Source organism: Megalobrama amblycephala, unplaced genomic scaffold (genome assembly GCF_018812025.1).
Source record: "Megalobrama amblycephala isolate DHTTF-2021 unplaced genomic scaffold, ASM1881202v1 scaffold306, whole genome shotgun sequence".
NCBI classification, from domain to species: Eukaryota; Metazoa; Chordata; class Actinopteri; order Cypriniformes; family Xenocyprididae; genus Megalobrama; species Megalobrama amblycephala.
Window position 1 is genome coordinate 390,120 of NW_025953342.1, and position 12,967 is coordinate 403,086.

The 12,967-nt window shown below is 37.2% G+C and overlaps 1 protein-coding gene across 2 annotated transcripts in view; it reads right to left on the minus strand.

Moving 5' to 3' along the window:
- Window positions 1–12,535, minus strand: part of sugt1 (SGT1 homolog, MIS12 kinetochore complex assembly cochaperone) — a 50,569-nt gene extending 38,034 nt beyond the window's left edge. Inside the window, exons 1-5 of one of the 2 annotated variants that reach the window (XM_048179666.1) lie at window positions 12,394–12,535; window positions 11,476–11,529; window positions 11,320–11,348; window positions 11,066–11,088; window positions 10,839–10,935 (exon numbers count right to left, since the gene is read on the minus strand). In XM_048179666.1, the coding sequence (XP_048035623.1) occupies window positions 10,839–10,892 (54 nt within the window). In that variant the 5' untranslated portion in view covers window positions 10,893–10,935; window positions 11,066–11,088; window positions 11,320–11,348; window positions 11,476–11,529; window positions 12,394–12,535. The remainder of the gene's footprint in view (window positions 1–10,838; window positions 10,936–11,065; window positions 11,089–11,319; window positions 11,349–11,475; window positions 11,530–12,393) is intronic. The other variant, XM_048179665.1, reaches the window with a different exon arrangement.
- Between the last annotated feature and the right edge of the window lie 432 nt (window positions 12,536–12,967).

Here is a 12,967-nt window from a genome sequence, read left to right on the forward strand (position 1 = left end):
TACCCTGAGAAATGTAATTTGCCAAACGACCGTGATTTTCTTTAAATCTGCCAGTTACGGAGACTTCCGGGTAAGCTGATCTACGGCAGCTTTTGTGGCTTCGCGCTTTCGTTATGGAGCGTCATCACTGTCCCGCGTTCTCATTAGTTTGCTGGTCTACGCCGATTTACATGGGAAAGATAAGCTGTGATCGAATCGCTCGCCCAAGATGAAAAATGAGCTGCTGGCAGATCTCGATCAACAAAAATCACATTTTATTTTGATACAAAACTAACTAGACTAAACCAAATGGGAAAAAATCATAACTTACACTATTTTCATAGTATTTAATGTTCTCCATAGGGAAATTAGCCTAATTTTTGTGTGAAAACTGAAAACAAAATAAATTAAGACAGTCCTACTGTAGCTATCAGAGGATGATAATCAATAGTCTGTGCGTTTGTTAAAGTCATCAGTTTGCATCATTTCAACTTTTTAAAATTCAAATTTCAAATTTTTTAAAGAATACTGATTTTTTTTAGCCTACCTATTTTATTATAATTACATTCTACTTTTTATTTATAATATATTGCTAATACTAATTATATTATAGGCCTACTTATTTTTAATTATTAATTTAAAAAAGTACTTCTTTAAAAATTTACGCCATGGTGTTTTTTATTTGTTGTCTGATTTAGATCTGTGTCCTAAACTGATACGATTAAAGGTGAAGAATGTTGTTTGTGTGACACTAGCGGCTCCTAGCGGATTACAAAAATACAGCATATTTTGCAAACGCACCTTTCGTATGTTGCGCCTCCGTCGACTCAAACATCACAGAAGCTCTTACAGGTGCTTGTTAAGGCACGTCTCCACAAGTAAATGTAGGCCACTCTCAATAAAACATTAGAAGTACTTTTCTCTGTGTTACATGTGTCACTGAGTGTTACATGTGTCACTGAGTGTTACATGTGTCACTGAGTAAACTAACACTGTCTAGAGCAGGGGTGTTAAACTCATTTTAGGTTGATGGCCGGATTAGAAAAAAATTAATGTGCGGCAGAATGACCATTTTTTCTTTTTAAACTTATTGCGCTTATAGTTGTATTAATATTAACCATATAAGCAACAAATTAATTTGTGAGAGAACTAGTACACGCTCTTTAAAACTGCATTTGTTTTTACAGCAAAGATTTATTAGATTTATTTCAATAATGCTTTATTTAATATTTGTATTAGCATCAATTTTTATTTTTTATGGCCAATTCCAATTTTTAGATATTTTTTTTTTAAAGCAAATGTATTTGTTGTTAATGTTTTCACAGGCCAAACTGGCCTTATAACAAAAATGTGTAGCCCTTTGATATTAGAGGCAAACACTGCATTTTCATCACAATCCCAACAAAGATGTTATGCACATAATCAGTTGTTTTTTATTTAAATTACTGTATAATTTCAAGATTAACAGCAAGAACAGCATGGTCTAATTTTAGCTTTGTGAAATTATGCTTCATAAGACACCTGCACAATCAGCAGACGGACTGAATGAAAATACAAATTTAATTTCTGAGAGTAGGTGGCGCTTTTGGAACAGCAGTAATATAGCGTTTCCTTGGTTACTGCTATACACAAAGCTACTTCATCTCTCTTTTTTTTTTTTTAAATTATAGTTCAAATCACCTGAGATTGGACAGCTTTACGGGCCGTATGTTTGACACCCCTGGTCTAGAGAGAACGTTTAACTATAAACCTACTCAGCGTAACTGCATCGGCCACATTTTTTACATGACGCACCACCCAGCATACCCGGTTAAAGTCACCGCTCGCCACGATCATCACCACGGAAAGTATTGATCATCACGGTCTAGAATATTAAATATATATATATATATATATATATATATATATATATATATATATATATATATATATATATATATATATATATTTTTTTTTTTTTAGTGGGTACGGAAAGTATTCAGACCCCCTTAAATTTTTCACTCTTTGTTATATTGCAGCCATTTGCTAAAATCATTTAAGTTAATTTTTTTATTAATGTCATTAATGTACACACAGCACCCCATATTGACAGAAAAATACAGAATTGTTGACATTTTAACAGATTTATTAAAAAAGAAAAACTGAATACTTAGGACCATGTGATATTTCAGACCCTTTGCTGTGACACTCATATACTTAACTCAGGTGCTGTCCATTTCTTCTGATCATCCTTGAGATGGTTCTACACCTTCATTTGAGTCCAGCTGTGTTTGATTATACTGATTGGACTTGATTAGGAAAGCCACACACCTGTCTATATAAGACCTTACAGCTCACACTGCATGTCAGAGCAAATGAGAATCATGAGGTCAAAGGAACTGCCTGAAGAGCTCAGAGACAGAATTGTGGCAAGGCACAGATCTGGCCAAGGTTACAAAAAAACTCTGCTGTACTTAAGGTTCCTAAGAGCGCAGTGGCCTCCATAATCCTCAAATGGAAGACGTTTGGGACGATTAGAACCCTTCCTAGAGCTGGCCGACCGGCCAAACTGAGCTATCGGGGGAGAAGAGCCTTGGTGAGAGAGGTAAAGAAGAACCCAAAGATCACTGTGGCTGAGCTCCAGAGATGCAGTCGGGAGATGGGAGAAAGTTGTAGCAAGTCAACCATCACTGCAGCCCTCCACCAGTCGGGGCTTTATGGCAGAGTGGCCCGACGGAAGCCTCTCCTCAGTGCAAGACACATGAAAGCCAAGTTTGCCAAGATGGTGAGAAATAAGATTCTCTGGTCTGATGAGACCAAGATAGAACATTTTGGCCTTAATTCTAAGCGGTATGTGTGGAGAAAACCAGGCACTGCTCATCACCTGTCCAATACAGTCCCAACAGTGAAGCATGGTGGTGGCAGCATCATGCTGTGGGGGTGTTTTTCAGCTGCAGGGACAGAACGACTGGTTGCAATCGAGGGAAAGATGAATGCGGCCAAGTACAGGGATATCCTGGATGAAAACCTTCTCCAGAGTGCTCAGGACCTCAGACTGGGCCGAAGGTTTACCTTCCAACAAGACAATGACCCTAAGCACACAGCTAAAATAACGAAGGAGTGGCTTCACAACAACACCGTAACTGTTCTTGAATGACCCAGCCAGAGCCCTGACTTAAACCCAATTGAACATCTCTGGAGAGACCTAAAAATGGCTGTCCACCAACGTTTACCATCCAACCTGACAGAACTGGAGAGGATCTGCAAGGAGGAATGGCAGAGGATCCCCAAATCCAGGTGTGAAAAACTTGTTGCATCTTTCCCAAAAAGACTCATGGCTGTATTAGATCAAAAGGGTGCTTCTACTAAATACTGAGCAAAGGGTCTGAATACTTAGGACCATGTGATATTTCAGTTTTTCTTTTTTAATAAATCTGCAAAAATGTCAACAATTCTGTGTTTTTCTGTCAATATGGGGTGCTGTGTGTACATTAATGAGGAAAAAAAATGAACTTAAATGATTTTAGCAAATGGCTGCAATATAACAAAGAGTGAAAAATTTAAGGGGGTCTGAACACTTTCCGTACCCACTATATATATATATATAAAAATTCTAGACAGTGATGGGAATAACAGCGTAACTGGCAAAACAAATGCCACGTTACTATAATTGAGCTCACTGAAGCGGTTTTCATCCGAGTAGGCTGTCTCTCAGCCATATAGGACCTGCAAAGATTTTTATCTGGTGTGTGCTGCGGTTAGTCATACACAAATATAATTTTAAACTGATAATAATGAACGATGCTCTGTGTGTATGTCTGTGCAGTGTGTGTCTGTGAGCTTGCGAGCTGAGCACAAGGTCAAACCAGAATACCCTTTGTGACATGCTGGATCGAATATGTGAAATAAGTTTTTCTAGTCGACTAGTAGTTATTAATTTAAGCCATTAGTTGACTAATCACATTTATATTCATTTAATTTCTTAAATACTGGAGAGAATAAACCATAATAATGAGCGTTTATGTATAATATAGGCTAGCCTATATAGCACTCAAGCGCAAGCGTAAAGTTTGCCATAAAGAACTGGCAAAAGTAATAATTATGAATGCGACCAAAACAGCAAGGAGACATTTTAATTGTTTATTAATAAAGTAATGTTTTCTGAATCAGTGTCGGCTGCGAAGATGAAGTTGACATTGCTGACTCTCATCATCTCTACATAGGCTACTGGACGCGCCTCGAGAGAGAATGCACATTTCATTCAGATTAGGCTACATAATCAGAGTAGCCTATTTCTTTTCGTTTTTAGATATTTCAAGTTTTCTGTAGATATATTTCTCATGTCTGCGAGGCAAGCGGCCGCTGAGTTTCGGTTCATTTAGCCTATAAGTCGCGCTCCAGTTCACGCGCCAGTGATCGCGCCCACGCCTGCCATGATTATATTGTCTGCTATATTTGCTTCTTATTTATTAAATCCAGGCAATTGGTTGATGAAACATTGACTAAAATTAAGATACAATTTTTACAAAACAAAATTCACTTTAAAGAAAGGCTTTCTACAAAACAAAACTTAATGAAGTGGTCAAAATCATGTCTGACCCACTCCATGCGTCCCGATATATTGCGCATCTTATGATGCATCTTACTCACGTTGTTCACTTTTCATAATCAAGTAAATGAATTTAAAACATAACATTGGACTATTTAAACATTATTATGAAAGTACATTTTCTTTAATGTCTACCAACACGTATTGTACAATACAGAGAAATTTAATTTCACGAAATTTCGAGCGGATCATGAGTCACAAGTCGGATCAAGAATAATTTATTCTTAGACTTTTATTTAATATTGGGGGCATTCAAGTTATTTGACTTTTTTTTTTAAAAGTAATGCAATGGTTACTTTCCCTGGTAATTAGTTAGTTTTATAATGATGTAACTCAGTTACTAACTCCGTTACTATTTGTGAGAACTAACTAGTAACTATAACTAATTACTTTTTTAAAGTAACGTGCCCAACACTGATTCTAGATACTTTATTATTAGGACTGGGACAATAAATCATTGAGTCGTGAATCGAGAAATGATTCTGGATCGATTCTGAGATTTTCCAAATGTAACGCAATTAGAGATTACTCTCTAATCGATTCTGAGCTTAGATTTTAACAGCAGATGGCACTGTGTGCTTTAGAAGCAGCCGTGTTCTGCTTGCTTCCAATTCCTTATACACACACCACTTGATCCTTCTCTAAAATAATCATTCATAAATTTTGAAAAGGTTGAAGCAAATTTCAGAATCGATTCAAGAGAGAATCACAATGCATTCGGAAAATATCAGAATCAATCCACAAATCTAGATTAATCAATTTATTGTCCCAGCCCTACTTATTATTCTACACTGTGAACATTCTACATTCTACATTTGAAAGCACATTAGCTCAATCCACCAGTTAACATTTACAATGCTGCGTGAAAATATGGGTTGATCTTCGTATTGGTCTGAAGAAAAACAGGAGACGAGCTGAATGAAAATGTAGCTTCAATCTCTGACAGTAGATGGCGCTTATGGAACAGCAGAAATACACTATATTGCCAAAAGTATTGGTGCACCCAACCAAAACATTTAATTCAGGTGTACCAGTCACTTCCATGGCCACAAGTGTATAAAAACAAGCACCTAGGCATGCAGACTGCTTCTACAAACATTTTTGAAAGAATGGGTCGCTCTCAGGAGCTCAGTGAATTCAAGCATTGTACAGTGATAGGTTGCCACCTGCGCAATAAGTCCATTCGTGAAATTTCCTCACTACTAAATATTCCACAGTAAACTGTTAGTGGTATCATAAAGTGGAAGCAATTGGGAACAACAGCAACTCAGCCATGAAGTGGTAGGCCACATAAACTCACAGAGCGGGGTCAGCACATGCTGAGGCACACAGTGCGTAAAAGTCGCCAAATTTCTGCAGCGTCAATAGCTACAGACCTCCAAACTTTGTGTGGCCTTCAGATTAGCTCAAGAACAATGCATAGAGAGCTTCATGCTATGCTTTTCCATGGTCGAGCAGCTGCATCCAAGCCTTACATCACCAAGTGCAATGCAAAGCGTTGGATGCAGTGGTGTAAAGCATGCCACCACTGAACTCTAGGGCAGTGGAGACATGTTCTCTGGAGTGAGGAATCATGCTTCTCTGTCTGGCAATCCAGTGTATGAATCTGGGCTTGGCGGTTGCCAGGAGAACGGTACTTGCCTGGCTGCATTGTGCCAAGTGTAAAGTTTGGTGGAGGGGGGATTATGGTGTGGGGTTATTTTTCAGGGGTTGGTTGGGCTTGGCCCTTAGTTCCAATGAAAGGAACTCTTAATGCTTCAGCATACCAAGACATTTTGGACAATTTCATGCTCCCAACTTTGTGGGAACAGTTTGGGGATGGTCCCTTCCTGTTCCAGCATGACTGCGCACCAGTGCACAAAGCAAGGTCCATAAAGACATGGATGAGTGAGTTTGGTGTGGAGGAACTTGACTGGCCTGCACAGAGTCCTGACGTCAACCCAATAGAACACCTTTGGGATGAATTAGAGTGGAGACTGCAAGCCAGGCCTTCTCCCCAACATCACTGCCTGACCTCACAAATGCGCTTCTAGAAGAATGGTCAAAAATTCCCATAAACACACTCCTAAACCTTGTGAAAAGCCTTCTGAGAAGAATTGAGGCTGTTATAGCTGCAAAGGGTGGGCCAACTCCATGTTAAACCCTACGTATTAAGAATGGGATGTCATTAAAGTTCATGTGCATGTTAAGGACCCAAAACCTTTGGCAATATAGTGTATATTGTTTTCCTCAGTTACCTCTGTAAATAAAGCAGTGCAGCGCTTATAAATGTTACTTTATTAGGCAGGTATTTGTTGGAACTTTGATTAACCATTTTTTAAATGTAGCTCAATACTGAGCCAAGCATCACTGAATTTGCACTTCCCTGGCACTAGGGCAGTTGTGTCCTAATGGTTAGAGTCAGACTTGTAATACCGGCAGGAAAATCTAGGTGGAAACTAGTGAATGAACAGCACTCTCTTCCACTCCTGAGGTGCCCTTGAGCAAGGCACCAATCACTCCCCGGGCATCACAGCAAATGGCAGCCCACTGCTCCGGGTGTGTCTCTACGGTTTGTAGTGTGTGTATGTGTTACTACTCACTAGAAGTGAGTGGCAGTTCTGGGTGAAAATGCCTTGTTGATGCCAGAGGTCAGAGGATAATGGCCAGACTGGTTCGAGCTGATAGAAAGGCAACAGTAAATATAAATAACCACTCTTTACAACCGAGGTATGCAGAACAGTATCTCTGAATGCACAACACAACAAACCTTGAAGCAGTTGGGCTACAGCAGCTGAAAACCACACTAGTGCCACTCTTGAACAGCAAACTGAGGCTACAATTCGCACAAGCTCAACAACATTTTTGACAACAGAAGTTTGGAAAAACGTTGCCTGGTCTGATGGGTGTCAATTTCTGCTGCAATATTCAGATGGTAGGGTTAGAATTTGGCATAAAGAACATGAAAACATCCATCCTGCCTTGTATCAACGATTCAGGCTGCTGGTGGTGGTGTAATGGTGTGGGGGATATTTTCTTGGCACACTTTGGGCCCCTTACCAATTGAGTATTGTTTAAACGCTACAGCCTACTTAAGTATGGTTACTAACATGTTCATTTCTTAATGACTATGATTACATGTGCACCAATAATGTGATTATTTCTAATAATCAGAGTAAGGACTTAAATCGCAGGACTTAAATCGCATGTTTACAACTCTTCACTCCAGTTACATGCAATTTTCATTATTTTGATAAGTAATGAAATAAGTATGGTTATACCACACTAAGTATACAGTATGCATGTTACCAGCTATTGTTTTAATCTACTCCCATCAAATTCAAAACACATTTATGGACATACTGGATATTATTCGGCGGTGTGATGAAAATTGCAATGTCAGGTTTGCCTAAGTTGCCGTTGCGTTCTTTGCACCTGGATGAGGATACGGAGCAGAGACTTCTCAGCGAGATGTGTTGACAGAGTTTAGTGGTTTGGAGAAGAGAAATTTTCAGAAAAATGTCACAGAGTTCATTCATGAAGTTGTGTGAAAAATACACAGCATCAGTGTAGAACCAAGCACATGCAATGCACACTTGGTCAGAGAGGTAAAAATATGATTAAAATTATTAAAACTGGCGTGCGCCACATAGTTTAATGCGAATATGGTTAATATGATTATGAGCTTAATTGCATTCGTTTGATTGAAGTATTGCGTTTACATGAAGTAAAGTTTAATCACAATATTGGCAAAATCCTATTATAAATCGCATTATGAGGGTGCATGTAAACACACTCAATGACCACAGTGTACCCATCTTCTGATGGCTACTTCCAGCAGGATAACAATGAGTTCACTATACTCAAACGGCTTCAACAGTCAACAGATCTTAATAGAATAGAGCACCTTTGTGATGTGGTGGAATGGGAGATTTGCATCATGGATGTGCAGCCAATAAATTAGCAGCAACTGCGTGATGCTATTATGTCAGTATGGACCAAAATCTCTGAGGAATGTTTCCAGCACCTTGTTGAATCTATTCCACAAAGAATTAAGGAAGTTCTGAAGAATTAAAGAAGTTCCAACCCATTACTAGCAAGGTGTACCTAATAAAGTGGCCGGTGAGTAAGCCACTTTAAACAAAGAGGAGACAATTTGGTTTTCCTCTATTATCTAAAAGAGAGGAATAAGATGGATGTAATTACTGATGATTAACCCTCAGGGGTCTGAGGATTTTTGGGGCCCTGGAGAAGTTTTGACATGCCCTGACATTTGTGCTTTTTTCAGTTGTTCATAAACATATTAATGGAAAAAGTGTCATTACACTGTATTCAGCACAAACTAGGCTACCATAATATGTGAGGAACATGTATGTACATGTTTGTGTTTTTGAAGGAATAACGTTTATGCGTGGTTATTGAAAAAACAAAAAACTTAAGTCACTGAAATAAGGCCAAAAAAAGTATATTAAATCTGTGTTCATAAGACTTCTAGGTATTGGAGGTTGTAGACTAGAGTTTTTGCTTCAGAATGAAGTAAAAATTATCCTTCCTACTCCTTCATATAAAACAATAGAGAGATTTAAATTTTCTAAGACACTTTTGGTCAAGAAACACAGTATGCGAGGAGGCGGGAATCCTCATGTATAATGGGTGATTCTCACCTGAGAAGACAAAAGAATTGAATAATAATGACCTGAAATGACTTGCATATTAATGAGGCCTTTCAGTCAGGTAGGCTGTGAAAAAACCCTCTGTGATCATGCTAATAACAGGATTAAAGTCCACTCAGTACAAAAAAAAACATGATTTTTGTGATCTCATGCATGCACGTATTATTGCACATGATATGAAGAAAATTTTGTATAGGCCTATGTTAAATTACACTACCAGTCAAAAGATTGAACACATTATAATGCCATTATAATGTTTTTAAAAGAAGTCTCAAGTCTCTAACCAAATAATGGTTTTCTATTTTAATATACTTTCAAATATAATGTATTTCTGTGATGCAAAGCGTCTGAACATTCCTACCTCTAGAGCATTTCATATAGGCTACTATATTTGTTATATTATAGAGCCTAAATGTTGATGTGCAGTTGACAAACTATACATCATTAAAAAGATCTAAGACTCAAGCTTCACATTTTGACTCTTAAAATCTTATATTGACCATAATTTCTTAATATGCTTAAAAGCATACACATTTGGAGAAATATTGATGGATTCTCATATGTTTATATCAATTTTCTATACAGAGATAATATTTATTATTCTATATTTATTGTCATTACTATGAGTGCTGGATACTGTGTTTTTATCATTCATACTTGCAGCCGGAGGGCGCTCTGCCCCTTTTGTCCACAAATGCCTCAGTAAAAGAAGAGGAATATCATGTGACAATCAAGGAACTAACAGAGGCAAGAGATCGCTAAATATGGCTATTCAAAACACTTTTGAAGACAATAAATACACGATTGAGACGATGAATGCATGTATTGCCTCTGAATTTGCGTCTGAATAACGCTCGCTCCGTGGGCGTGGGCGCATTAGCGGATAATGAGCTGAATCACAGACTTCTGACATGGCTCTCTTTTCATACAGATTACATAAACACAGAAGGTTTGTTTTCGATTTGACTTACATGTTTTAAAACCTGACATCTTAACGTTTTTTTTAGACATAAGTGTAATTTTTTTGTCATTAGTATTCACTAAGTTACAGTTCATTTTCTAAGAACTATCAGATTGGACTTCGTTCAGAGGGAGAGGAGAGATCACGCATCATGTTAGTTTTCTTTATTTTACAAAGAGCACAACATTTTGTTTTTACTCTGAGTGTACACAAATGAAAGAAGATATTCCACAGATTAAAATGGTGTATAACTCTTAATTGTATGTGCAACATTGACAGAGTATTTTGACTCTCTTTCACACTGATAAGAAAAAAACACGGTGGTATCGCCGGCGATACCTTCAGACCTCAGAGTGTTAATGGATAATTGATGTCATTTTCTTGCTCTCATTCCATTAATTTGGAATGTGGACTTGTACTTGTATGCTACTGTGCTGAAAACATCAAGTGTCGTTGAGCATGTAATGCCCATTTGTCTTTCTTCAGTAAGTTCCTGCAAGCCAACTGGCAACTTAATTGAAGTTTAAATGTTTTATTCATATACATTTTATTTGTTGGTATCTTTTCAACATTTAGAACTTTAAAAGTAGACTCATCTCTGTCAGTGCTATTAACATGATGAATACATTAGTGACATGAAGAAAAGCATGAACATTACCTCTCTCTCACCAAAGCAGACAGTTACATCCTCCTTCTTGGCGTTTTTTACCATGATGATCACTGCAACATGAGACTCTGTCTGGTACCAGTCATGTCTGAAGTAGAGTTGGTACTCAAATGTCACACGATTTTTGAGTATCTTAATGTATTGAATCATAATTTGTGTAACAACTAAAAGATGAAAAGTGGGTGTAAAATAAAACAGTGAGAATCATTACTACTTACTTGACAGAAAGGGTTGTAGTTTGCTGTTGTTTAAACAGTCAATTGTTTGTGCAATCCAGTGGAAACCAAGGAGAAAAAGACAAATACATCACCAAACACAGTTTACTGACTTCTCATCTCTCATGTTTCTAAGGACTCCATTTTATGAAATACAACAAACCAATATAAAAACCAAGCAAGAAAAAGGCAGTTATAGCAAATTATTCTTTAATAAGAGCTCACTTAAATACAGGGAAAGACAAAAACATGCATACCAAATCTGAAGTATTGTCTGGAACGTGTGCTGAAAATTCAGAGAACAAGAGGGTATAAGTTGAAGCAAAAAACACACAAAAATTACACTTCATATTGACTAATGTAGAAAATGCATGTGACACATGGATGGAAAGGCCTGGTGAAGTTATACATACTCGCTATTTTGTTCTCACAGTGCTGGATCCATGTTTGAAATCCTTCAACAGAGCCTTTGTAAGACAAATACATATCAAAATGCAGTATTTTACATGCAAAACGAATGAAAATCACTGTGAAATGGCTCAACTACAATTCAACAATATCTGATTAAAGGCATCAATAAACTCACTGTCATGGAGTCTATAAATGGACAGCAATCTTACATCTCACATTTAATGCACTTCTACATGTTGCAAAACCTCTCATGAAATTAGAATGAAATTAATAGATTTGTTCCAATTACACTTCAACTGCATTATTCCTATTTAGACCTGGTATCTTTTTTTTTTCCCCCACAGAATCATACACAAATTTTTCAGTTTAAGGCGACGTCACACTAGATGATTTTACAGCCAATTTCCAGTCAAAAGCCTTGTTTAGATAATCACCACAGATGCAAAAGGATCTGCGGTGATCGGTCTCCTGTCCAAAGACTGTTCTCGCAGAACCCAACCCCCTATATTTTTAAAAACTCATCGGATCTAGGGAAAAAAAAAAAAAAAAAAAAAAAAAAAAAAAAAAAAAAAATCACAAGAATGACCTTTTTGGATCCAATACTGCAAATCTCTCCGAATGGTGAAATGTCCAAAATGAAATGAGTCCAAAATAAAGTTTGTTTTAGGAGTTAGAAACAGCTTGCCAAAGCAAACTTTACAGAAAGTGTTTGTTGTTTATCTTGTCATAGGGAGGATGGCGCACAGCACATATTTACATAAAATATGTTGTGCTAAATATTTAGATATAAATAGAAAATATATCGCCCAGCCATACCACCTAGTCTTACCCATAATCACAATAGAGTAATTTTGAATCATAATGCTACGCCACCTTTAAAATGTATACTTAAGCACAGACATGAACTCATTGGCACTCACAATCAAGCTCTTTTCCAGCTGTGAGGGCCTGAAGAGCAGCAGTGAAGTTATGTAGATGATATTCTGCAATTCTTCAAAAAGAATAACACATCAGGCATTAAACACATTAGGCCTGTTATTTATAGTCATTTGGAATGGCATGCAGCAAACATCCTGACAGATATCACACACCTCTCTCTTTTTCTAAAATCCTAAACAGCTTTAAAATTAGATATTCATGTTTATACTAGGGGTTGAAAGACTTCAGATTTTTTAAATTCGACATTTGTGTGATTGAGTCAACATCGACTAGTCGCTGATGTCGTCATTAATGAAGGAAGGCTATTGCTCCAACAAAACAGCTTATTTTTATCAGTTCTTTTGTCTTTGGGTCATTATATTTCTCAAAGATTTTTGCTCGTTGTAAATCAGATATACATAAAGTAGCACAGTAAAAATTTAATTTACAGTTGCATGAAAAATATGGGAACCACTTGCAAAATATGTGAAAATGTGAATCATTTTAACAAAATAAGAGATCATACAACATGCATGTTATTTTTTATTTAGTACTGTCCTGAGTAAGATATTTTAC